The sequence below is a fragment of the Hypanus sabinus genome, chromosome 9, assembly GCF_030144855.1.
Source record: "Hypanus sabinus isolate sHypSab1 chromosome 9, sHypSab1.hap1, whole genome shotgun sequence".
Lineage (NCBI taxonomy): Eukaryota > Metazoa > Chordata > Chondrichthyes > Myliobatiformes > Dasyatidae > Hypanus > Hypanus sabinus.
The window spans coordinates 125,110,862-125,138,354 of record NC_082714.1 but is presented as its reverse complement, the minus strand read 5'-3'; the positions used below and the strand labels follow the sequence as shown (position 1 = coordinate 125,138,354).

The 27,493-nt window shown below is 40.8% G+C and overlaps 1 protein-coding gene across 2 annotated transcripts in view; it reads right to left on the bottom strand.

The window, feature by feature from the left end:
* Positions 1–665: 665 nt before the first annotated feature.
* The window catches only part of LOC132399783 (cadherin-like protein 26), an 81,787-nt gene continuing 54,959 nt past the window's right edge, over positions 666–27,493 (bottom strand). For both annotated transcript variants that reach the window (XM_059980519.1, XM_059980520.1), the window contains 10 exons: positions 26,491–26,633; positions 24,492–24,725; positions 24,084–24,305; positions 23,144–23,259; positions 21,803–21,871; positions 16,661–16,741; positions 13,488–13,568; positions 10,224–10,301; positions 8,792–8,839; positions 666–2,076 (listed from right to left, as the gene is read on the bottom strand). In XM_059980519.1, coding sequence (XP_059836502.1) covers positions 1,876–2,076; positions 8,792–8,839; positions 10,224–10,301; positions 13,488–13,568; positions 16,661–16,741; positions 21,803–21,871; positions 23,144–23,259; positions 24,084–24,305; positions 24,492–24,725; positions 26,491–26,633 — 1,273 coding nt within the window. In that variant the 3' untranslated portion in view covers positions 666–1,875. The remainder of the gene's footprint in view (positions 2,077–8,791; positions 8,840–10,223; positions 10,302–13,487; positions 13,569–16,660; positions 16,742–21,802; positions 21,872–23,143; positions 23,260–24,083; positions 24,306–24,491; positions 24,726–26,490; positions 26,634–27,493) is intronic.

The window sequence follows — 27,493 nt, the reverse complement described above, 5'->3', positions numbered from 1 at the left end:
CTCAACCTTCTACACTCCAATGAATAGAGACCTAACTTGTTCAACCTTTCTCTGTAACTTAAGTGCTGAAACCCAGGTAACATCCTAGTAAATCGTCTCTGCACTCTCTCTAATTTATTGATATCTTTCCTATAATTCGGTGACCAGAACTGTACACAATTAACCAGAACTGTGCTCTGAAAATCAGATTCTTCCTCTGCAGACTGTGAATTTGCGAGGAACATGTGAAGGCAGATGCAAGGCCCCTCGTCTCAGTTCACCCCAGACAGCGGTGGAGCAGAGGGCTTCTCTGATCCATGGGCCGTTCCCAAGATCACACTCCAAGACAGACACCATGTGCTGCTGGAAGGTCATCAACTCAGTGAAAGATGCCTTTTGGTCTGCGCAGAACTCCCAGCACATTGTGATGTCTGTCGGGAATGCTGCTGACAGGCACATCCCAAGGTGCAGGAGTACATGCTCTTGGGATGCACTGAAGCTCGGTGCAGCCAACGCAAGTGCTCTGTGGGGAAGGACAACAATCTGGGCTCCTTCTGTTCTGCACATGGAGGGGCTAAATCAGGTGGAGAACCCTCTCAAATATTGAAATGTTTTATCACCCCATTGCCACCCCAGTAGCAATGGTGCTATGGTTTAACACTACTAAAGATATTAACCATATAACATAAAGAATATAAAACATTTATTCTTTTGTAAACATTTTTCATTATGAACAAAATTTATTTTTGCAATTAAAAAAATAACAATGGCTTTATCTTATGAGAGGCAAGTAAGTGTTCTTTTTCCACATAAAATTGCAGGTTCCTGGCAATAGAAAGATTCAGTCTGTACTTGTCTCTACCTTTTACTGATGGAGTTACTTGACTTCCTACTCTGCCAATAACCTTTACGTTAGTTCCTGATAAAACATGCATTTTGTCTCAAGAACACATACTTCTGGAGCCTTGAACTTTCTTCATAAGTAATTAGAAATTATTTGTTTTACCAGAGGAATGCAGATACAAATAAAACTGAAAATGTGGGAAATACACAACAGCTCAGGCGATATCTGAATGGAGAGGAACAAATCTAATGGTGTATATTAATGGCTTTTTATCAGGACTGAGAAAAATCAGAGATGAAATGTTTTAAGCTGCAGTGAAATAATGAGAGAGAATAAAACTGAAGTTCTGTAGCTGAGTAGATGGGACTGGGCATGTTGTAAAGTGAGAAACCGATGCATTTCTGCCAACTTCATGGCTGTACAGTTCAGATTTACACTCCCTTTCACTCTTCTCATTCACTTGCAAACAATCCCTGTTGTTTGGGGATACTAATTTCAAACATTCTGATATCCAGCAGTATTGGTAAGCGAGTCTCTCAATGAAAGGTACTAAGTCTCTAAACTGCTTTTTGTCCCCATGGTACTTGTATGCTAGGTCCTGTCAAGTTTTTGACCAATGTTGATTCCTCAAGCTGTTGATAATAGGAAATCAGCAATGATAGTGTCATTAAATGTTAAAGATCGGTGGCTAGATACTCGCTTTTTGAAGATGGTCACTGCACAATATTTATGTAATAGTCAATGGACAATAGGTGCAGGAGTAGGCCATTTGGCCCTTTGAGCCAGCACCACCATTCACTGTGATCATGGCTGATCATCAACAATCAGTACCCCGTTCCTGCCTTCTCCCCATATCCCTTGACTCCGCATGTCGCATGAATGTAGTATGGAAATTACTTCCAGAGGAACCTGCAGAGGTAGGTACAATGACATTGTTTAAAAGACAAAACAACCACACAAAATGAAAATAGTAATTGAATTTCTTAAAATTGCTGAGTGAGTTTCTTAGCTGAGATTGAAGACATTTAAATCTAAGGAGCATCAACTGCAAGTCATTTTTGACCATTTTGTTGACAAATTTTTGCCAGTGCAGTGAACCTGGAGTCCAAATTATCTAGAAAACTGTATCCATGTTCACTTCCAACAGAGATGGAATCAAAAGATCCTCTTCTGCCTTCTTCACCTTCATAGTTGTAAGCATGGAGCTGATCATCTTCACATGAAGTTTGCATGTCATTGTAAGCGTTCAGTTTCTGACAAATAGAGAAAAAAAACATTCATGCTGAACAATTTTACCATTATGTGTGGTTTATTTTATAATTTTGCTTTTCAGTAAGTTCTCTATTCCAATTGTAATTCTCGGTTTGCTGACAGCTTCATCTAAGGGATGATAGCTCCCTGGCCCGGCCAAACAAGAAATCTCGTTTGGGTGAATGCTGTTTGATGTGTCCCCTGTTACAAATCAGTACCACGAAATAACAAACAGTACACAATATGTGATTAAACAATTGAGCTTTATAATTCTTAATTTGACTATATGGTTAAGAAAGAGAAGAGAGCCCATTCTCATGAAACAGTCTAATGTGCAGTGTTGGAGCTCACTGAGGCCGTCCGTCCATCATTGACCTCCTCCGGTCGTTGCCGACCTTCGGATCCTCACTCCAAGTCCACTCTGTCCGCCGGTCTGCCAACTCTCTCCATTCACTTCTTCTCTCCTCACCACTCCCTGGCAAAAAGACCGCAAATACCCGGCTCCCAGACACACAAGAAAGAACAACATCCCACTCATTGGCTAACAAGCCCCATTATCTCTAGTCATAGCCCAAACATTGCTGCCACAGAGAAACCATTACCTTAGCAGCAAAACATAACAGTGAGGCCATTGCATTAGCAGTAAAACCTTACAGCGTGTTACACTGTCACCCTACCAAATTTAGTCATGTACTCATGACGTTGAGATAATTCACCAACTCTTTCTGCAAAACTCAAAGTCCAATCCAGGTGCACAAGGCATTGACATAGCTCCCCAAATAGTTGGGGGGTCACACTCTGCTCACCTCGTGCTACATAAGCCAGCCTATCCGGTGGTCTCCTAATTCTCTGAGACCTCCGCACCCACTCACCCAACTCTTCAGATCTACCTGGCGTGGCCTCCCCCCAACCTATTACTTGTGCCCACCTGCAACTTGGACCCTTCTGTCCCGTGTCCAGGCCCCGGTTTCTCCACTGCAGAGTCCCGCTGCAACGCAGGCTGACCACAGATAGCCCCTGCCCCCACTTCACCTGACGCAGTGGGAGAAGTGCCAGGAATCTCTTCCTCAATCAATGGGGATTAGCGAAAGGTGGCATATACCACACATCCAGATCCTCATCCTCTGAATCAGTATCCCTCCCAGGGGTGAGGGCCAGTCTAACTTCACATGCTGTGAGCCCTGCACTCTCCCCAAGTTTCCGCAGTCTTCTTACTAGGTATAGGCCCCAAGTCGGGCTCTGGGTCTACCTGCAACTCTTGTCCCGGGGCAGCAGGTGTTTCTGATGGAGAATCTTGACAGGCCCACTCCCATCCTCTGGTTTCACCCGGAAAACTGGTAGGTTTGGCATCTGATTCTCCACCACATAGAGTGCAGCCACCCAGTGGTCAGCCAGCTTATCCTTCCCAGGTTGCCCCAAATTCCCTATGAGGACTCAATCTCCCAGCAGGAGTTGGGAGAACCTCACCTTTTGATCGTACCTCCTCTTATTTCCTTGATTTTGCTTTTTCAGCCAATTCATAAGCCCTTTACAGCTCTCTTATCATATCAGACACATACTTCAGATAAGTCTTCAGTGGCAAGTCACCCTCATCAGTCCCAAAGCAAAGGTCAATGGGCAACCTCACCTCGCACACAACCATCAGATAATATGGTGAGTATCCCGCAGCTTCATTTTGTGTACATTTGTAACTGTGAACCAGATGCCCAATATGTTGACTCCACCTGCTTTTCTTGCTGATCTCCAGGGTCCTGAGCATGTCTAGCAAGGTCCGATAATACCCCTCTGGCTGGGGATCACCCCGCGTATGACAGGGCGTGGTCTTCGGCTTCTTGTCTCCAAGCATGCCCAGTAACTCATGGATGAGTCTGCTCTCGAAATCCCATCCCTGATCACTATGTATCCACCTGGGAAGGCCATGATGAATGAAATACTTCTACCATAAGGCTTTTGCCACTGTGGATGCCCTCTGGTCCTTGGTAGGAAAAGCCTGAGCATATCTGGTGTAGTGGTCCATGATGACTAAGTCATTTACTTAGTTACACACCAGGTCCAGAGGCCCTGCACTCTGCAAGTGGGACGAAGGAGCTGCCCGTGTGGGCAGCGACTTCTGCCATATGCATCGAATGCATGACTTGCAGTATTCTTCAACCTCTGATTTCATCCAGGGCCAGTAAAACCGGTCTCTGTGCAATCCATTGGTCTTTTCCACCCCCAAGTGTCCAGAATCATCATGCAGTGACTTCAACACAATCCTCCAATACTTCTTAGGCAGAACCAGCTGGGAATGCGGATGTCAGTCTAGGGATGATGCAACCGAGGCCATTCTCACAGTAATGGAGGCACCAATGCATGTTTTGTCTTCTCCGCCTGAGCCATGTCTCCTTTTTTGACCACCGCCCAAATGGTACCAGTGCCCAGATCATCTCACTGAGCAGCTGCCACTTCCCCAGAACTCAATGCCGGCAGCTGATTTGTCTTCAGAGCAGTCAGGTTACAGTAAACTTGGGGGATGGCATCATCAGAAGCTCCCAATTGATCCACCACTTGATCCTGCCCCTCCTTTCCCTCTGCCTTCACGGTGATGGCAAACTGACACATGGCTGTCACCCCAGGGGCAGGAACGCTCTCCCACTTCTCGTCCCTCATGTACTTGTCGGGACAAAGCATCAGCATCAATGTTCCTCCTTCCCAGCAGGTATTTCAAGATGAAGTCATAGGCAGACAATGCCGCCAACCTCTGATGGCATGTGGCATCCAGTTTCACCAATGCCAGGATATAGGTTGGGGGTTTCACCTCAGACTTGTCCCCGTAGAGGTAGTCACTCAGCTTATCCACCACTGCCCATTTCAATGCCAGAAATTCCAACGTGCGTGGAATGGTTTTTCTCAGAGAGCAAAAGACTCCAGCTGACAAACACAATGGGCCTTAACCCGATGCCCTGATCCTGATTCAGGACACCGCCTAAACCCTCTTGGCTGGCATCCATGTGCACTATATATGGCAATCGGGGGTCCGCAAAAGCCAGCACTGGTGTCTGGGTCAGCAGCTCCTTCAGCGACTGAAAGGCCTCGTCACATTTTACATCCCACCTCGGTCCAAAGAGCTCTGACAGGCTAAGATACTCTCCACCCTCCTGTCCTTTTTTCCCCCTCCCTTTCTTCCCCAAGGGAGGGTAACCACATGGAAGTTGATTCAATGGGTGACTCACTTCCATGTAGCCTTTCACCGAATCTCCAACAGTAACCACAGAACCCAAGAAACAAGCGCTCACAGTCTAGGGTCTTGGCCAAGTGGAAACCGCCTCCATCTTAACTGCATCTGTAGCTACTCCACCGTGAGTCTATGTGCCCAACATAGCTAACAGACGTTTGGTAGAACTGGCACTTGTCCAGGGAAAGTTTTAACCCTTCAGCTTTCAGGTGGCCCAGCATTTTCAGCAGCCTCACTTCATATTCTTCCAAGGTGGATCCAAACACTATGAGATCATTCAGAGATACCAATACCTCAAGCAAGTTCATATCCCCCACCATCTTCTCCATGACCTGCTGGAAGGTTGCAGGGGCTCCCGATATGCCCCAGGGCATCCTTTTTAACTGGGAGGATCCCAGTGGACATATAAATGCCATCTTCTCTTTGTCAGCCTCACTCATCTAGATCTGGTAATATCCACTCCTCAAGTCCAGCACACTGAACCACTTTGCACCACTCAGACAGGCCAGCGTGTCTTCAATCCTTGGGACCGTATACTGGTCAGGGATGGTACACCTGTTCAGAGTCCTGTAGTCCACACACATCTGTACCTTCCCATTCTTCTTTCGGGCCACTACTATTGGGGACACATAGGGGCTTCAGGATTCGGTATTGATCCCAGCTTCCTTCCACTTACACAAATACTGCCGAACGTCCTCCACCTCTGCAGGGGCAAATTGCCGCAACCTTCCTCTGAACGGGGTGTCCTCGGTCACCCGGATAGTGTGACGCGTGCTCTTGGAACGACCCGCATCAAACTCATCAGTGGAAAAGACACGTTCCAGCTTCAACATCTTCTCTACCAGCCTCCTCTTCCAACCCGCAGGAACTGGGGGATCCCTGAAGTTGAATGACTCAGCAGTCAACTTTCCCCCTTTTTCCAATAGCTTTTCCCCGATGTGTCTCACAGGGACACTAAACATTACCATCACCGGGAACAAATGTGCCAGGGGCATCCCCCGCTTGAAGGTGACCTCCCTCTTCGTAGTGTTCCTGACAATCACTGCCATTATGCTTGCCTTTACAACTGAGGACTTCTGCAGTTTGGGCCTCACCAGTACGCCAGCAGAAAATCCTGACTCCCCCTCGTGGTCTTCCGGAGTGTCCACTAAGTGGGCCTCACCCTCAGGCACTCCGAGAAACTTGAGTGTCCTCATCACTCTTGCTACTTCCCTAGGCCATACTACCATTGACTGTGAACCACACAGTCCCTCATCTAAATTCAGTATCCAGCTTAATTCAGTCACTCACTTCCTCAAAAGCAGCTTGAAACCCCGGGTGCACGGACAATGTTCCCAGAAAGCTCTTTGCCAGCTTTCTCCTTGCAGGCCCCCATGAGCCTCCTCACAAAAGGGGTGCTGGTCCCCACTAGAATTGAAACACTGCCCTTCTCAACAAGTTCTGGACAAACCAGCAATAATATATCAAGGAACTCAGACGCTCCCACATCGAAGAATTCCAACTTCACTGACAAATAATTGTCATATGGATAATCACTAGCACTAAGCCCCTAGATCTCCAGAGCCCTGAATGGGGTCAAGGGTAAATGCTTCTGAAACCGGTGGTAAAACGAATAGTGCAACAACATTATCTGCGACCCAGTGTCGAGTATGGGCTTTAACATCAATACCCTCCATCTGTAGTGACACACTGGAGCGTGGTCCCACCAAGCCTTCAGGAACTGGGCCTTCCGCTTTCCCACGTTCCTTGGTACATTGCAGTGAACACGTTCCCCCAGAGACACCAGGCTGTTCACTCACACGGTCTCCTCTAAGTCTTCCCAGCAACTCTCCCTGCTGAGATACCCGGGGGCTCACTCTCCTTCTGGTGTGACACCTGCTGCCAGCAGCCCTCCGGGTTGTTCATCTCCTTGGGGAATCCGCCCCTCCCAATCAGCTCCATCTTATGGGGGGGGGGGGTCACACCCGCTGATAACAGCCGACGTATCTCCATTCTCAACTCTGCCTTAATCTCCTCTGGCACTCCTGGGGGTCGTCTCTCTGTGGTCACTTTGCCGCAGGGGACCACTTACCAAGGACAGTGCCCTGCTGATGGAGCCCTCCCATGGATCTGACACGTTCTCCTCTTCCCGTACCTCTCTGATGAGCTCAACAAAAGATGGAGCGGGCACGTCTTATGAGACTGTTGGAGACCCCAAGCAATCAGGTCATGGGACTGGGCACCCCGGCTAGCTGGTCCATTCTAAAACTGATCCGCCTCAGCCATCTGAATGAACCCTCTGAGCCGCAAGCAATTTAGCTGCATCTCCAGCTGAAAAATAAAAGCAAAAAGCTTCTCCCCTTCTCCTGACGCGTGTTCCGAAACCCCACCATGAGCTCCACTGGGCTTCCAGTCGGACCAAAAGCATTGTCCAATGCTTGCATGTAATTGACAGCTTTCGCTACAGGATACTTTAACCTGACGGCTCTCACAATTTCAACTGATTCAAACTTTCAACCAATCTTTCTCACTTTACGTCATCAGAACACTGCCACTTATCCAACAACTGAGAGATCCTCTCCACCCAAATCTCACCTTTGTATCACCCTTCAGGCTTGGGCGTAATTCCAGAGAATAGGCAGATCTACTGTAGCTGTGACCTTGAATCTGATTTTCCATTTATTTGCCAGAAGGGTAAGGGCAGATACTACCTCAGAATTCTCACTCTTCACCGGGGGACATGGACTAATTAGACTTTCCGAATCCAACCACTTCTTCCCCTCACTCCTCAGAAACAATAGAACCCTGTCTTTGAAATCTCCGCCCCCAGCTACTGCTACGTCAGCCTTGGTCTGCATTAAAACAAGAGCTGCGCCAGCCATTTTATCAAAACCTCCACACACAATCACAACTTTAACAGTACTTAGCAGACAAATTAACAATTCATCTGGAGTACGAATATCTACCCCACTGGTTCAATGCTCAGGGTAATCACACAGCACCCAACGGAATCAATTGCGAATATAGCCCCCACAATTGTAACTCCTGGTTCGCTAGCAGCTTAATATAGGGGATGATAGCTCCCTGGTCCAGCCAAACTTAAGAAATCTCGTTTGGGTGGATGCTGCGTGATGTGTCCCCTGTTACAAATCAGTACCCTGAAATAACAAACAGAACACCATATGCAATTAAACGATTGAGCTTTATAATTCTTAATTTGACTATATCGTTAGTAAAGAAATAAAAAAAGAAAAGGGTTCATTCTCATGAAACAGTCCAATGCACAATGTTGGAGCTCTGTGATAAAGCCGTTCATCCACCATCGACCTTCGATCATCGCTGACCTTTGGACCCTCGCTCTAAGTCCACTCTGTCTGGTGGTCTATCAATTCTCTCCATTCACATCTTCTCTTGTCATCTCTCCCCAGCAAAAAAAACCCACAAATTCCCGGTTTCCAGACACACAAGAAAGAACAAAATGCCACTCATAAATTTCTCATAAATCCGAATAATTCTTTTCTTACCTTTTTTATGTAATTTCCTGTGAAATTCATTAGAATTGCCAAGTTATCCTGAAAGAAAACAGCATTATTAAGCATTTATGTATTTTTAATTAAAATATTGCATATCTGGAATTCTGTGCCAACACATGATCAGCGTTAAACTTTGAACTGAGTGATCCAGCTCTGACACCAGATCACGTTTTCTCAGGATTTGAGAAATGTGGCAAAAGCGACCAAAGTTAATATTGGAAAGACAACATGAGATGCTCACCGTCAACAGTGCTGCTGATTCTAGATATACAAACACTCACTCACATGCTACCATTAACACAAATGGGTACTTCATTCATGCCCTACCCATATGCCCTACCCTATGCTAACCACCCTGTATTCTTCCCTCACTGGCCAAGCTTCAAATTACATCACTTTATGAGATGCCTCTGTTCCTTGAAGAGCAACTCCATCTTCTCTGGTCTGTCTATATACAAGGACCTGGACCTGGCAATCATGTTTACTGCATTCTACTCAAAGCTTTTACATCTTTGCTGAAGTGTGGTGCCCAGAGATGGTTATAATACTCCAGTTGCAACCAAATCAGGTTAGTTATATTGCTGAAAAAGCACCACCATGCGTTGAATAAGGAAGTAAAGGAGGCAAGTACGTTTCCAATCTTTAAAATATATTTAAACTAGCACATGGATGGAGAAGGTTTTGAGGAGTGTGGGCTATACACAGCAACTAGGCTGAGGAGCTTCACAATAATCAGGATGCTCCGGAATTCAGAGTTCAAATCCTGCACCATTCTGTAAGGAGCCTCCCTACATCCTCCTTGTAGAATGTGTGGCTTTTCCCTGGGTGCTCTGGTTTCCTTCCACAGTCCAATGGCATACCAGGTCTTTCTAAATTATCCTGTGACTAGACTAGGATTAATTGGGGCTGTGGATATGCTGGGGCGGAGGCTCAAAGGGCTAGAAGGGCAAGATAACATCCTATCAAAATGAATAGAAGGGCCAATTCTGCACCGTATCAATAAATAAACAAATACGGGAATAAAATGGTTCTATATGGGGTTAGCCAGCTGGTGGCATAGTGGCATCAGGCCGGACTTCAGAGTGCAGGCTCCTGTGTTCGAATCCAGCTGTCTCCCTTGCATGCTTTTCATCCGTGCTGGGTTCAGTGTTGAGCTCGGCCTCGTAAAAATAAGAAATCCTGCTAAAAAAATAAACGCCATGATGACAGCGTCCCGACGAGTCCACTCAGAGTTAAGGGCTTTCTTCTTCTTCTATCTGGGGTGGACAGCTTGTGGTAAACAGTCCATAGAGCCTGTTTCTGTGCTGCATACCATGATTATGACCTACAATCCATGATTATGACCTACAATCATGTGTTTCATAACATCCTATCAAAATTAATTGTATACATCATGAAGTAGAAATTAAAGACTTGTTCTTACTGAATTGTACTGAGAAGTCTGAGATCTGGAATCATTCATGAATTGTCCGAAATTCCCCTTCATATTTCCTGTCATCCCCTAAAGTGAAAGAAAGTCAAGTGTATTTATCTATGTTCTTCAAATTGGCTTATTAAAACACTTGCCATGGTTACATATACAAGTATGCTAGCAGCTTTGAGAGTTTATAAAATAAAAGGAAACCTATAAGTTTGATATTTAATTAGTGAGGAGGTGGGGTATTGAACTGGGTCATTAGTACGTAACGAATTCTTGTTATGAGTCGAGTGGTGTTCAATGCAGACTTGTAATGGAACAACAATGATTGAAGGAAAAGAAGGCCTTTTATCCGAGTGTATAGCAAATGATACTAAGATAATAGATAGCCAGAATAGAGAGTGGAGGTATTTAAAAAAACTTGTAAAGGGCTAGATATAGATGGCTGTTAGATTTGAACAGTTGTTTCACACATTTAAATATACTTCCATAGATTTAAAATCAGATTTCTCAGAAGCAGTGGATTAGAAACATTAAAGTTGTTAGCACTGGTTGCAAAATATTTCCAACTATAACAATAATACGTACATATCAATAATTACCACTTGCGCGAGAAGATATTTTTAAATAAAAGCAATTATGGTCTAAAGCATTATCTAATTGAATTGGTTTATTGTAAACACAGATAAGAAATGAACTCAAAGAAGATCTTAGAATTTAATTCACTTGTCAAAAAATGAATGCCATTTTGAGCCCAGCTTGTATCCTAATCAACTATTCTGCTCAGTTGAAAATTTTATCCTGGTGTTCATAACTAACACCCTCTCTCAACTAACTGCTAACTATACAATATCCTTGTTGGCTGATTCCAAGATCAGTGGGGAGACCTGTCTCATGACCACTAAGCTTAAAATCCTGATCATTAGCTTCAGCCATTTCCTGTCATTGTGTATAAATGAATGAGCTTCTTTTAAAGATGCAGCAAAATAGATATTTCTAGGGACTTGTCATTAATTTTTAAGTTAAGTGGTTAAAATCTATTCAGCAGTAAACACGCCATATTTAGGGTCAGCAGACCTTGATAAGAAAGGAAGAAAATCAAACAATAAACTCTGCTGCAAAATATGTTTTCCTAGATCTTCAAAGTCAAAACCATGTGGTGTTCTGCACTGATGAACATCCGACTGCCATTCAATATCTAATTGAGGTATGAAGAATGACACCCAATTTAAAGAAATGTTAGTGCTCTGTGAATTTTAATTCAATGTCAGCAAGCCCAAGGAGCTGATTGTTGACTTCAAGAAGTGGAAACCAGAAGTCCATGAGCCAGTGAGGATCACAAATGGAGTGGGTCAGCAACTTTAAGCTCCTCATGTTATTACTTTGGAGGAACTATCCTGTGGCCACATGCAAGTGCGATTACGCAGAAAGCATGACAGCATCTCTACTACCTTAGGAGTTTGTAAGTTTCAGACAACATCTAAAGCTTGGACAAACTGTGTAGTGGCTGCATCATAGCCTGGAATAGAAACACCAATGCCCTTGAATGGTAAATCCAACAAAAAGTAGTGAATACAGCCAAGTCCATCACAGATAAAGCCCTCCCCACCAGTGAGCACATCTACATGGAGTGCAGTAGCCAGAAAGCAGCAGCCACCCTCATGGGCCCCCATCACCCAGGTCGTGCTCTCTTCTCATTGCTCCCATCAGGAAGGTGGTATAGTAGCCTCAGGACTCACATCACCAGATTCAGGAACAGTTAATACCTCTCAATAGAAGGTGGGCCGAAGGTCCTGTATTAGGCCCTTGAACCAAAGGGGATAGCTTCACTCAAATTCACTTGTTCCATCGTTGAAATGTTCCCACAACCTACAGACTCACTTTCAAGGGCTCATCATCTCATGTTCTTGACACTTATAGCTTATTTGTTTATTTTTATTATTATTATTACATATTATGGCTCGCATGAGAGGGCACAGTTTTAAAGTGCTTAGAAGTAGGTACAGAGGAGATATCAGGGGTAAGTTCTTTTTACACAGAGAATGGTGAGTGCGTGGAATGGACTGCCGGAGGGAGATACAACAGGGTCTTTTAAGAGACTCCTGGACAGGTATATGGAGCACAGAAAAATAGAGGGCTATGGGTAGCCCTAGGTAATTTCTCAGGTAAGGACATGTTTGGGACAGCTTTGTGGGCTGAAGGGCCTGTATTGTGCTGTAGGTTTTCTATGTTTCTATATTACTTTTTGTATTTCCACAATTTTTAACCCTTTCAACACTGGTCGAACACCCAAGTTGGTGTGGTTTTTCATTGATTCTATTATGGTCATTATTCTATTATGGATGATTGAATATGTCAACAAAAAATGCATCTCAGAGTCATATGTAAGTGATTTTGATAATAATTTTCGTTCAACTTTGAACTTGAACGTTAAATGTTTGGAATTAAAGTGCAAATTCCAAACTTTTGACATGATTGATAGCTGGCTATTGGAAATGTTGCTGCTTAGCTAACTCACAATTTTTTTTTAATGGGTACACCTGTACCAGCGTACTCATCCTCCTCCTCTCCATTTGTCAGTATATCATTCTATTATGCAAGAACATGCCACAAAAGGGCGTTGGCATTAAGAATTGGTACTGTTTAGAAACCCAGTTCAATAGGAGGGGTTCTTCACAAGCTCCCACTTATCACAGTAATCAGCTGTGAAAACAGATAGCATTTGTTGTTGGTAACCAAATAACTTCCGGTAACAGAGTGATCAGTAGCAGCAGTTTCTATAAGGTTAACAAAAGATGTGCCACTGTGGTTGTATTTTACGGACATTCGACATGGGCTGGTTATCTTGTGTGTGTGAGCTCTGTGCCCGGGGTTGTGGGGGGCGGGGGTCAGGGCCAATGCTTTCCTCTGAGGGCGGTGTAGTGCACTGTCCAGGCTGGAGCCTCCCTCCCCACCCCACCCCCCACTCCCCACAGTGTTGCCCAGATGGAAACAGGAGATCTATTGTGGTCAACTGTAGATTGATGGCACCAATTTTTGTCTCTTTTATTGCGTGATTGTGATAACAAAGCATTTGCTATCTTGTGCTGTGTGTAACGCTGTTTCCTTTGACTGTATTCACAAGTATTTATGCATGACAATTAAACTTGAATTAAATTGCCCTTTGCACTCTATGACTCCTTGACTATGACCTACAACATTGTATTGCCTAACACCCTACCAAAATGAAAAGGAAACATCATTAGGTAGCAATTAAAGATTTATTCTTACCGAATCATGCCTATAAATCCGGATTCCTGAATCATTCATGTTGTATTTTCCATAAGTCCTCATCGTACATCCTGTCATCTCCTAAAGTGAAAGAAAGTCCAACATAAATGTATTTATCTAGGTTCTTCAAATTGGCTGATAAAAACCACGTGCATGATTACACACACAATGTACTAACAGCTTTGAGAGCTTATAAAATAAGAGGCAACTTACTAAGTTTGAAACTACAGGAAATGGGAAAATGAATTGTGTCAACAGTACATAATAAATTCTTGTTATGTGTTCAACGCAGACTTGTAATGGAACAAAAATGAGTGAAGGAAAAGAAGGCCTTTTATCCAAGTTTATTGATGATACTAAGTGTCTAAAATATAGAGTGGAGATATTTTAAATAACTTGTAAAGTACTGGTTATAGATGGCTGCCAGATTTGAACAGATGTTTTGCACATTTAAAGATATTTCAATAGATTTAAAATCAGATTTCTCAGATTAGAAACATTACAATTATTAATATTAGATTGAAAATATTTCCAACTATATCAATAAAACATTATAGATTTCTTACTTACATGAGGAGATATTTTTAATTAAAAGCAATTATGGTCTAAAACATTGTCTAATCGCATAGGTTTATCGTAAACATAGTCAATGATAAGAAATGAACTCAAAGAAAATCTTAGAAGTTAATTCACTTGTCAAAAAATGAACACAGTTTTGAGCCCAACTTGTATCCTGATCAACTATACTGCTCAACTGAGAATTTTATCCTGGGGTTCACAAATAACACCCTTTCTCAACTAACTGCTAACTATACAATATCCTTGTTGGCTGATTTCAGGAGCAGTGGGAAGGCCTATCTCATAACCACGAAGCTTAAAATCCTCAACATTAGCTTCAGCCACTTTCAGTCATTGTGTATAAATGAATGAGATTCTTTTAAAGATGCATCAAAACAGATATTTCTAGAGATTCGTTATTAATTTTTGAATTAAGTGGTTGAAATCTATTCAGCAGTAGACACATCACATCATAGGGTCAGTATGCCTTGATAAGGAAGGAGGAAAATTAACCAATAAACTCTGCTGCAACATATGGTTTCATAGATCTTGAAAATCAAATTCCCTTTGGTGTTCTGCATCGAGGAAAATCCAGTTGACATTCAATGTCTAACTGAGGTATGGAGAATGATACCCAATTTAAAGAAATATTAGTGAAACATAGTGTAGCAAGAATCAATGCATTTGGGGGGGAAAAAACAGGAGGAAAACCGGAATTCCAACAAATGGAAATGTCGCATTTCTGTATACTATTGCTGCTATTTAAACTTGCATCTGGTGCAAAACCATTACTGTATTGGATCAGGAGTAAAGATTGCAAGAGAACAAGTGGTACATTGCTTACATTAAAGCAAAGAGTGTTTTATGAATTTTATTTCAAATTCAGCAAGACCAAAGAGGTGATTATTGATGTCAGGAAGTGGAAAACAGAGGTCCTCATCGAAGGTTCGGAAATGCAGTGGGTCAACAACTTTAAATTCCTCAGTGCTATGATTTTGGAGGATCCGTCCTGGGCCAAGCATGCAAGTGTAATTATGAAGAAGCATGACAGTGCCTCTACTACCTTGGTAGTTTGTAAGATTCGGCTTAACATCTAAAACTTTGACAAACTTCTATAGGTGTGTGCTGGAGAGTATATTGACTGGTTGCATTATAGCCAGGAAAGGAAATATCAATGCCCTTGAATGGAAAATACTACAAAAAGTAGTGAATACAGCGCAGTCCATCACAGTTCGAGCCAGCTCCACCATCGAGCACAGCTACACAGAGTGCAGCAGTGGGAAAGCAGCAACCACCATCATGAGCCCCTGTCACCCAGGTCATACTCTATTCTCACTGCTGCCATCAGGAAGAAAGAACAGGAGCCTCAGGACTCACATCACCAGCGTCAGGAACAGTTATTATCCCGTCAACCATCAGGCTTTTGAACCAGAGGGTATAACTTCACTCAAATTCACTTACTCCGCCAATGAAATGTTATCACAACATATAGACTCTGTTTCAAGGTTTCTTCATCTCATGTTCTCAATATTTATTGCTTAATTGTTAATTAATATGATTTATTACTTTTTGTATTTGTACAGTTTGTTGCCTTTTCCACACTGTTTGAATGCTCAAGTCGGTGTGGTCTTTCATTTATTCCATTATGGTTATTATTCTATTATGGATTTAATGAATATGCTTGCAAAAAGGAATCTCAGAGTTTCATATGGTGACATCATATATGTACTTTGATAATAAATTTACTTTGAACTTTAATTGATTGGAATTAAAGTTCAAATTCAAAATTTTTGACATGATTGACAGTTGAAAAAATCAAAATGTTGCTGCTTATCTAACTCACAATTATTTTTTATGGGTACACCTGTACCAGCATCCTCCTCGGCTTCATTTGTCAGTATATCATTCTGTTATGCAAGAACATGCCACAAAAGGGCGTTGGCATTAAGAACTGGCATAGTTTAGAAACCCAGTTCAATAGAAAGTGTTCTTCACTAGCTCCCACTTTTCACAGTAGACAGCTGTGAAAACAGAAAGCTTTTGTTGCTGGTAACCAAATAACTTTTGGTAACATGGAGTGATCGGTAGCAGCGGGTTCTATGGGGCCAACAAAAGATGCCACTCTGGTTGTATTTTACTGACATTCTACATGGGCTTGTTATCTAGTATGTGTGAGCTCTGGGCCCAGGGAGGGTGGTGGGCATCGGGGCCATTGCACTCCTCCAGGGGCAGTGTGTGCACCATCCAGCTTGTAGCCCCCCCCCCCAACCCCCTCCCGCAGTGTTTGCTTGGATGGAGACAGCATCTATTGTGGTCAACTGTGGATTGATGGCATGAGTTTTGGTCTCTTTTATTGCGTGATTATGATAACATTGTATTTGCTATCTTGCGTATGCCTTGTACTATGTGTGACTGTTGGTACTGTGTTTTGCACCTTGATCCTGGAGAAACACTGTTTCCTTTGACTGTATTCATGAGTATTTATGAACAACTAAACTTGAATTGTTCTTTGTGCTGTATGACTCCTTGACTATGACCTACAACAAATTGTTGCCTGACATCCTATCAAAATAAAAGATAACATCACTCAGTAGCAATTAAAGATTTATTCTTACTGAATCATGCCTATAACTCCAGGTTCTTGAACCATTTGCACTGTATTGTCGAAAAGTCTTCATCATACTTCCTGTCATCCCCTAAAGTGAAAATAAGTCAAACATAAAGTGCATTCATCCATGTTTTTCAAATTGGCTTATACAAAGCACTTACATGATTAAACACAAATTGCTAACAGCTTTGAGAATTCATAAGATAAGAGGCAACTGATTAAGTTACAAATAAAATTAGTGAGGAGGTGGGATTTAGAGCCATGTCGTTAGTGCATAATCAATTGATGTTTCTTGTTGATTGGTGTTCTTCACGGACTTGTAATGGAACAACAATGAACGAAGAAAAAGAAGGCCTTATATCCAAGTTTATTGATGTTACTAAGATACCAGGTAGCTAGAATATAGAGTGGAGGTATTAAAAAAAACTTGTAAAGGACTAGATATAGATGGCTGTCCGATTTATACATATGTTTTGCACATTTAAAGGTACTTCCATGAATTTAAAATCCAATTTCTCAGAAGCAGTTGATTAGAAACATTAAAGTTATAGCATTAGGTAAAAATATTTCCAACAATATCTATACAACGTTATAGGTTCCACTTACATTGGAGAGATATTTTTAATGGAAGGAAATTATGGTCTAAAATATTGACCAATTGCACAGGTTTATGGAAAATATAGTCAAAAGTAGGAAACTAAATCACAGAAAATCTTAAAAGGTTTGGGAAAACTGAATGAAATTTTGTGCTCAATTTTTATCTTGAATAACATTTTTTCTCAACCAATAATTTTATCCTGGAGTTCACAAGTAACATATTTTTCCAACTAACTGCAAAATCCATGCAGACTGGTTTGATGATCAGTGGTGAGACCTGTCTCCTGACTTCTGAACTTAAAATCCTCATCAATAATTTCAGTCATTTTTCACTCAGTGTGAATGAATGAATATTCATTTCTTTTAAAATTCCAGTAAAACAGACATTTCTAGAGTTTGACTGTCAATTAATGAATTAAGTATTTGAAATATATGCAACAGTAGATGCACCACATCTCAGTAGAGATTGATAAGAGCACCAAATTTCTTGGTGTTCACCTGGCGGAGAATTTCACCTGTTCCCTCTACACCAGCTCCATAGCAAAGAAAGTCCAGCAGCGTCTCTACTTTCTGGGAAGGCTGAGGAAAGTCCATCTCCCACCCCCCCATCCTCATCACATTCTACAGGGGTTGTATTGAGAGTATCTTGAACAGCTGCATCACTGCCTGGTTTGGAAATTGCACCATCTCGGATTGCAAGACCCTGCAGCGGATAGTGTGGTCAGCTGAGAAGACCATTGGGGTCCCTCTTCCCACCATTATGGACATTTACACCACACGCTGCATCTGCAAAGCAAACAGCATTATGAAGGACCCCACACACCCCTCATACAAACTCTTCTCCCTCCCGCCGTCTGGGAAAAGGCACCGAAGCATTCAGGCTCTCACGAACAGACTATGTAACAGTTTCTTCCCCAAAGCTAACAGACACCTCAATACCCTGAGCCTAGATTGACACCTTACTGCCCTATTGTCTTGTTTATTATTTATTGTAATGCCTGCTCTGTTTTGTGCACTTCATGCAGTCCTGGGAAGGTCTGTAGTCTAGTGTAGTTTTTTTTTTCTCTGTGTTGTTTTTTACGTAGTTCAGTCTAGTTTTTGTACTGTGTCATGTAACACCATGGTCCTGAAAAAATGTTGTCTCGTTTTTACTATGTACTGTCCAGCAGTTATGGTCAAAATGACAATACAAAGTGACGTGACTTGACTTGACTTATGCTCAGTATGCCTTGATTAGGAAAAGGAAAATCAATCGTCTCTGCTTCAAAATATTTTTTCATAGACCTTGAAAATCAAATTCCTTGTGGTGTTCTGCATTGATGATAATCAATATATAACTGAGGTATGAAGAATACTACCCAAGTTAAAGAAATGTCAGTGAGGCATTGTGTAGCAAGAATCAATGGATTTGAAAAAAAGGGGGAAGAAACCCTGAATTCCAACAAATGGAAATACCAAAATTTTTGTACCAAATTGCTGCTGCTTAAGCTTAGACCTGGTGTATACTGAATTGAAAGTGGAGGAAAGATTGTAAGAAAATATGTATTAAATTATTTACTGATTGCTTTAAATTGTTATGAATTTTAATCATTTGGAATTAAAGCGAAAGTTCAAAATCCTTGATATGATTGGTGATTGGATAATGGTACTGCTTAGATTATTCAACTATTTTTCATTGGTAGATCTCTTCTACCATCCTCCTTCCCACCTCTGTTTGACTAAGACTCTCCGTTGAGAGGGTTTGATCATGAACATTGTGTCTCAGCTGTCTGCACTGCACTGCACTGCAATATGGAGGGCAAGTGATTGCCCATGGAGTAGCCTCCTCATCTCCATGTAGATGATGAATCCAAATGAATCGCAGAGACCACAACAATTTGGCACCAGCGGAGTCATAGGAGTTGCCAATCAGCATTGAGCTTGACGTAGCACTGGCTTAGGGACTCCAGCTCTGGATTTTCCCTTGAGGTTTACTCCCGAAGCCATCCCCATGAGTGAGTATAGCTGCAAGGCTTTGAGAGCTGAGTTTTCCTTCTCTTAGATGAGTTGCCAACCATGGCTGATCTGCCCAAAGTGACTGGTTTTAAGGTGCCAGTAAATCCTTCTCCGGTCAGTAGAAACAGAAGATGAGGAACTGGACTTGGTTGTCAGAGGCTTGTTCAGATGCATGCCATTGGGAGCGTTTAATAGGTAGTGGTAGCTTTTCCCTACTACCACCCCTGGCTATAACAACCTTAACAAACCACCATGTGACAGTATATCATTATATTGTGCAAGACCATGCCACAACAGGGCACTGGCATTAAGATTTGGCACAGTTGACCTCTGTGATATGTGGGAGCTTATAAAGAGCCCCTTCTATTGATCTAGGTTTCCAGAGGTCAGCAGTGAATACAGGCAGCTTTTGGTGGTGGTAGCAAAATAACACATCCTTTGTAAAATCTCATCTGCTGTCCTTGTCAGCCAAATGCAGGCAGGATGCAGCTTTTAGTTAAGAGAGTCATCATAACTTTTACTAAGTAATTCTTAGGTCCATGCCAGTAGGAATTGCATTGTTACCCTTGAGCTTGGGGTCTTAACAATGAAATACCAAGGGCAGATTATTTGGAGAAATCCATTCATTCCCCCACTCATTAGCTTGCTGAATACTCAGCAGAGTCTCTGGACAACAACATTGTCCCTAACAGCACACTTATAAAAGGCCTCCCTAATGTATTATATACAGATATCCTTTCTCTCTTGTATCTATGCTCTTCTCCCTTCCAACCTTCCTTGCCTGTTGCAAAGACTGGGCCTTATAGTTAGGGAGGTCATGGGGAATGCAGCTGTGATAATATTCAGTTATATCACTGAAACTCCATCCAAAGGAGGTCACAGACCTTCACCATTACTGAGTTAAAAACATGAGTTACCAAAAGCCATATTCTTATGCTGCAAGATCAACTTATGCAGCCGCACCAAAGGATTACAATGCACCTCACTGCAAAATATGTATGCAATCTTGCACAACCTCCAGTATTCTGCACTAGACTGAAGGAGTTAGTACCAAAAAGTTAGTCTGTCATTAAAAATATATATCTGGAATGAAATAAGTGCTTGGAAAACATGGTTTCTATGTGAGGGACTAACGACTTCTTCAGGAGAAAAGTTTAACCAGTTTAAAATGTTCCAAACAACAGTATGTAATAGATCTCATCATTAGGTATTGATTCTACTCACAAAATGCCTAAAGTGTATTTGATTGTGTAGTTGATTTTACCAAACCCCACAATTGCACAGATTGACCATTTCTGTACAGTTAGCAAGAAAAATCAAATTCCATTGCAAAGAATTTTCAAGTGATCTTATAGTGTAAGTAGCAATTATGCATATTAACAAGACATGTAGACTGGCACCATTTTTCTCAATGAATAGTCCAAGTTGCTCATATGCGTAGATGTTATTCATTGAATAGCATGCTTCTAGAACTTAGAAATATTTTGAGGAATGCAATATTTCATGATATGACAAAACAAAATGAAATTCTAATAAACATCAGAAACAATGCTGACATCATTGCTAACGCTTCACAAGTTTGCAGTACTATTACAAGCATAAAGTTATGCATTTATTTATGACTGTGTTGCACTCTGCTTTCTGAGAATCCAAAAAGTCAGCATGAGATCAGAGGGATCTTGGGGTCCGAGTCCATAGGACACTCAAAGCTGCTACGCAGGTTGGCTCTGTATTTAAGAAGGCATATGGTGCATTGGCCTTCATCAATCGTGGTACTGAGTTTAAAAGCTGAAAGGTAATGTTGCAGCTATATAGGATCCTGGTCAGACCCCACTTGGAGTACTGTGCTCAATTCTGGTCACCTCACTACAGGAAGGATGTGAAAACCATAGAAAGGGTGCAAATGAGATTTACAAGGATGTTGCCTGGATTGGGGAGCATGCCTTATGAGAATAGGTTGAGTGAACTCGGCCTTTTCTCCTTGGAGCGACAGAAAATGAGAGATGACCTGATAGAAGTGTTCAAGATAATGAGAGGGATTGATCCTGTGGATAATCAGAAGCTTTTCCCCAGGGCTGAAATGACTAGCATGAGAGGGCATAGTTTTAAGGTGCTTGGAAGTAGGTACCAAGGAGATGTCAGGGTTAAGTTTGTTTTTTTACACAGAGAGTGGCGAATGCCTGGAATGGGCTGTTGCTGGCAACAGTGGAGGTGGAAATGATAGGGTCTTTTAAGAAACTCCTGGATGGCTACATGGAGCTTAGAAAAATAGAGGGCTATGGGTAAAGCCTAGGTAGTTCTAAGATAGGAACACGTTTGGCACAGCTCTGTTTCTATGTTTCTATGAAAGAGCAGTTGCCCATTTCCAGTACTGCCAAAGTGCATATATCTCATTATTTAAACAGTGCTGACCTTGTGAAAAGGGCTAAAAGGGTATTTTGAGCTTCAAATGTTTGCACTAACCATTTTATTGCAATACCTCATCATTTTTCCTAATGCTAGATTTTCTATGTTAAAGACAATATAATTTACATTCTACAGAAATTATTTTACTTACTTTATCTTTTTCAGAACCACTGTAGTTCAAATTTGCTTCTTCATTCAAAGGCAGCTTATCTGACAACAACTGAAATCAAACAAAACTTCTTAAGCACCAAAGACCTATTTTGAACAATGTCCATTACAGTCCTATTAGTTTGCACTTATTAATTACACCCTTTCCTATAAAAAGTATGCATCAACTTCAAATTATTAAGTAGGAACATTTTGCAGATTGTGGAAATCTGAAATAAGATTAACTCTAATTCATCTTTTTTTTACATTAAGTAATTATATTACTATGTTTTATTTAACCTATTGCAATAATTTATGCTTCACTTGGATTTCATTATATTTCCCAATGAATGAGGATGAAGAAAATAACTGAAGAGAAGTTGGAAGCTTATACATAAATGGAAAAACAAATTTAGAAGCTTAGTTTTTTCATTGACAAGTAGGATTTATTAAAAACATTGTTGGATCTGGCCCACTGCTCCGAGCCATCATCTGTGGTTCCTATCAGTCGCCATGCACTTGTTACAGATGTAGGAAATTGATCTCATACACTTCTGTACCATGGGGGGGGGGGGGGGGGCAGTGAGCTTTGGAGACATCCAGATTCATGAGGTGTACTACAAATGCTCTCCGTCCAGAGATGAACTTTAACAGAAAGCAGTGAGGGCTGATTTTCATCTCCTTTCAAAGAAATGAAAATTTCTGACTGCTTTTAAATGCTTGAGACAGTCAGATAATCAAAAAACTGTTCAAATTGAAGTAAATAATCTAAAATTTATACTAAAAAAAGCTTGTTAAAAACACAAAGATCTTGGGAATGTTGGAAATAAAAGTAAACTAAATTAACATAACTAAAATATATATATTTCCCTTTATGTTCTAAACCACGTCTAAAATTTTCTTTGAAATTTCTGGAATTCCCAAGAGTGTGACAGCTTACTTCCAAGCCTCAGCCCTTCCCCTGGACTCCAAATAAAGTTCAGTAATTGAGCACTGTGACCGACATGGCATTGTTTGTCACTAAATAATATGATGATGTGCACAGTTGGCTTTATCCAAACAAATGGTGTGGACTTACTAAACATGCAAAAGCTCAACATCAGAAGCTCCATTCAGAATCAGCATCTCAAGAGTTACTTCAATATGTTAATGGATCTTATCACTTTAAGTATAAATACACAAAGGACTGATGAAGGGTCTCGGCCCGAAACGTCAACAGTACTTCTCCTATAGATGCTGCCTGGCCTGCTGTGTTCCACCAGTATTTTGTGTGTGTTGTTTGAATTTCCAGCATCTGCAGATTTCCTCATGTTTGCTATTTAAATTGTAGCTCAGTTTTACTCACTTTAAGATCAACATGAGGTCCCTCCTGGTCATATTTCATAATTGATCCACAGGCATACTCAGCTGGGAATGGGAAGTGACTTTTCCTTTTCATGGAAATAATCAGACAAAGACCCACTATGAAAAAAAAGTATTTAGTTAAGTCTGCAAGAATTAATAGATTAAAAATGGTCAGTTGACCAAAATAGTATCTAAATGTTAAGTGCAAACAGTAAGATTTTGATATCTACGGAATGAAAACAAACTTAGGTAGGTTAGCTATATAAGGCCAGTACAAAACAAACTGAATAATTAATAAGATTTATTTAAACAGTACATTTCACTACATTTATGAATACTAAAGCCACTATAGAGGACTAATTCCTGCTGAAGTGATTAATAGCTGAAATAATCACTCAAGATAATGGAAGTGAAAAATCTACAATTATTCAAAAGGCAATAGGGAGGTGTAGTGAATGAATCATGAATTTCCAAATGGAAATTCATCTCCCACAGAAACACTTCCTTACAAGTTATCGTCAATTATCAACTGCTTTAAAATAGGTCAGATTATTTGTTGTGGTACTGGTTCCTAATCAGAAAGCCTTGTTCATTGAAAGACAGAACAAAAAGTTAAATTCTGATGTCAGCAAATATTTGCTGAATTTAATCCATTAATGTGTAAAGCATACAATATGACTTCATCGTTACCTGGAATTAGAGAGAGTTGTAAGAAAAACAAATGGAAATACTTAGCAAGTCAAACATTGTCTGTGGATAGAGAAACAATATTTAATTGGTCACATATGCCCCACTCTTCCCCTATTCTCTCAGATCTCAGGCAAAAGTATTGATAAATTAGATAATTGAAGTGTTTGACATGTATTATTGAGAAAACTTTTGCATTCAGTTTTACTGAATCACAGTTTGAATATGTGGTTACGGTGCAGGAATTTACTTACATAACAAAAGCAGAAAAGCTGCAAACAGAAGGACAATAGCAGCAACACCCAAAGCAGCAGTTGGTGGTTTAGGATCAGGGCATCTTTTTCCATCAGGACAGGAACAGACCCATATATGTAATGTGCTCCTTTGGACCAATCCCTGTCTATCTTGAACAGTTAAAGGTATGGTGTAGTTTCCAAATGGAATTGCCTTTCTTCTTAAAAGATTAACTGAATAACCTGCCATGAAAGTACCAACGTTTATTGACACAAGGTTAGTCGGTAAATACAACTATCAAGGACTCAAAAAGCCCATTCCAAGTTAAGCACCTGTCATTATACATTAATCAGAATTAAATGTCAATAATCTTCTGCAATAAAAAGAGTACAGTGACCTTGGCTAACAGCATCAAGTTTACCACCTACCAGTCTTTGACTCCAATTCCCACAGTTCCTTTATATTTGGTTCATTATCCAGAAGTGAAAACTTAAATGGCCCTCCAAATGGATTCATGTCGTCATCTTTTGCTTTAAGAGTCACAAACTGAGTTTCGCCATTATAGCACAATTTTTCATATGTTGAGGTCAAATAGGGCTTATTGTCATTGACATCATTCAACATAATATTCAAAGTAGCAGTGCCTGTTAAAGGTGGTGTTGCTGGAGGAAAGCAAATCATAAATAATGAATTGTACATAATAAAATATATAAATTTATCTTAAGCAACACACACAAAATGTTGGAGGAATCTCGCAAGTCAGGCAGCTTCTATGGAAATGAATAAACAGTCAACATTTAAGGCTGAAACCCTTCTTCAGGCCTAGAAAGGAAGAGGGAAGTCAAAAGAGTAAATTTATCTTTCTTTTAAATAAACAGTTAAATGTCGGCTAAATTCACTTCCTTTCTCCTTTTCCTTTATCCTTGAGCAAGTCCATTGGTTTGGAATTACCAGTCAGCTGAGATCTTGCTTTGGAAACATTTCACTCAAAACTGGTACAGGTGCAATCTACATTGGAATCATAAGTAAAATTTACAGTCAGTTCTGCTGTGTGTGTATGTGCGCGTGAGAGAGAGGGAGGGAGAGAGAGGGGGGAGAGAGAGAGGGGGAGAGAGAAAGAGAAAGGGAGAGAGAGAGGAGGGAGAGAGAGAGGGGAGAGAGAGGGGGAGAGAGAGAGGGAGAGAGAGGGGAGAAAGAGAGAGGGGGTGAGAGAGAGAAGGGGAGAGAGAGAGATATCACATGATGTAGTTAATATGAATCATCGATCATGATCTAACACCTGCATTCAACCTGTTTTGACTGTTTTTGATGTTGATATCTAGTATTACAAGGAAGCAACAATGAACAATTCAGACTCAGCAGGCACCCAGCCATGTAAACAAATACTCCACTCCTACTTATAATGATGGCAGTATAGATCTGTGACTTAGTTCATTCTAGAAACTAACCACAGTATTTATACAGACCTCACTGCCCTAACCATTCTCAATGAGGATTTCAGTACAGTAGAGTAGCAGTCCAATCAGTGGCAATCAGCTAGGGGAAATTTTTAGACTTTTGCCTTCATGTACAAATCCCAAGTGTCTGCACAATTATTTAAGTAAAAGCCAAAAGTGCTACGTGAAGTGGTTGGTCTTTTAGCAGAAGATCTAGTCCTATCACATTAGGACTTATTCCACATAAAAACTAAACACTTCTCCAAGATATTCATCCAAATTAGAGGCACCAATGAAATCTGGGGGTAAATTGCTATGATGCCCAGATCCAAAATTCATCGGAGAAGAAGCACATGTTGATTGAAAGAGGACTTCAAAAATAAAATGCAATGAAGTGAAAAATCTTGCTCTGCATGAAATCAGATTCTAATAATTGTAAGAGATAATGTTAGTCTCAAAGAGCATATTCAGAAAGACAAAATTAGCACATTTTGAAATGCACAGTATCTAATAATAGATTTTAAGGGAATAAGTTGAAATCTATCAAAATTCTCCTCCTTTATCTTTAAAGTCAATGAAAATTGTTTAGGGAAATAATGCAAATTGCAGATGAAGAGAAAAATTAGTTGTAATTGAGTTACAGTGGGTTGCTTAGAAGATGGTAGAAATTTCTAATGCATCATATTAGAACTTTTAAGTCCAACGGGGAAAATACTGAAGTAACTGCCACCAGCCACAATCAATTAAACCAAATGAGTGCCCATTGCGGAAAATAATAAATTATTGTGTTTAAAATTCTTCTTAGATTAAAATAGATTTCCAAAGCAGTGAAGCTTTAAAGATCTGAAACTAATCTCAATATCATTGATTTTTACAGCAAGGTCATCATTAAATTTCATCTGGAAGTTAAATAAGAGAAGATTGCTAGTAAGGAGAACACAAACAAATCTTCTAGTAAAAATATAAAGGCAGTTGGTATATACCGACTTACCATCATCAACGGCATGAATAATAACGCTGTAAATACTTTCATTTACATAAGGAGACTCACGATCCATTTTACGTAAAGCTCTAACAACACCAGTTTTGTCATTTATTGTAACCCAATCTTCTGGATCGTATGCCTTAGCGAACCTTTTAAACAAACATCATAAGTTTGTTTTTCGATACTACAGAAAATTATAACTGCATACAAAATGATACAAATATCCCATTTCCTACAGTGTCATTTTATGCAACTCCCATTTGATTTCCAATATTTGTAATAGAGTTGGAAGAATTGTCCTCGTTCATGAAATGAAGAACTAAAATATGTGTTTTCATACTCAGTCAGCAAAAAACGTAGCAAATATTTATCACTTCAAATTTTTGAGCAGGAAGAGTGAATAGAATTCGTTCTGGCTTCTGAGACATATTGAGCAGTTTTGTGGCTTTACCAAATACAACATCATGCTCCAAGATTTTCTCATGCACTACAGACCTGCAACATTTTTGTATGTACAAATATTTCAAATTGTCAAGCTCAAAACTGAAGTAATCTCATTAAGTATTTTGGCCCAGAGATGAGGCAGATGTGAGAAGATGCTCATTCAACAAGTTGACTCCCCAAACTTCCCTAAAACAGCAAAGGGAAGTTGTGGGATAAAGGTGACTAGGAAATTGAGGTAATATACGATGAGTTTTTGACAAGCATCACAGACAGAAGGAGTCAGTTTAGTTTTCTCTATACCTCTGTCTATAAGGGAGATCCAATAACTCATAGCAGGCTCTCTCCCTCCACAATGGCAATGTTGAGGAGCATTCAATAGTTTAACATAAATTTGGACGTTCACTCTGCTGAATTATGCCATGAGTGTCCCAGGAGGATACATCCAATAGAAGCTTCACTTCGCACCCAGTACTCTAACCTTACAGATACCATATCCTTCAGTGGCATGGCTTTCATTGTGCATATGTGGCGCCTGTTTTACACCTTGTTTTTGTTGCCTATCAGA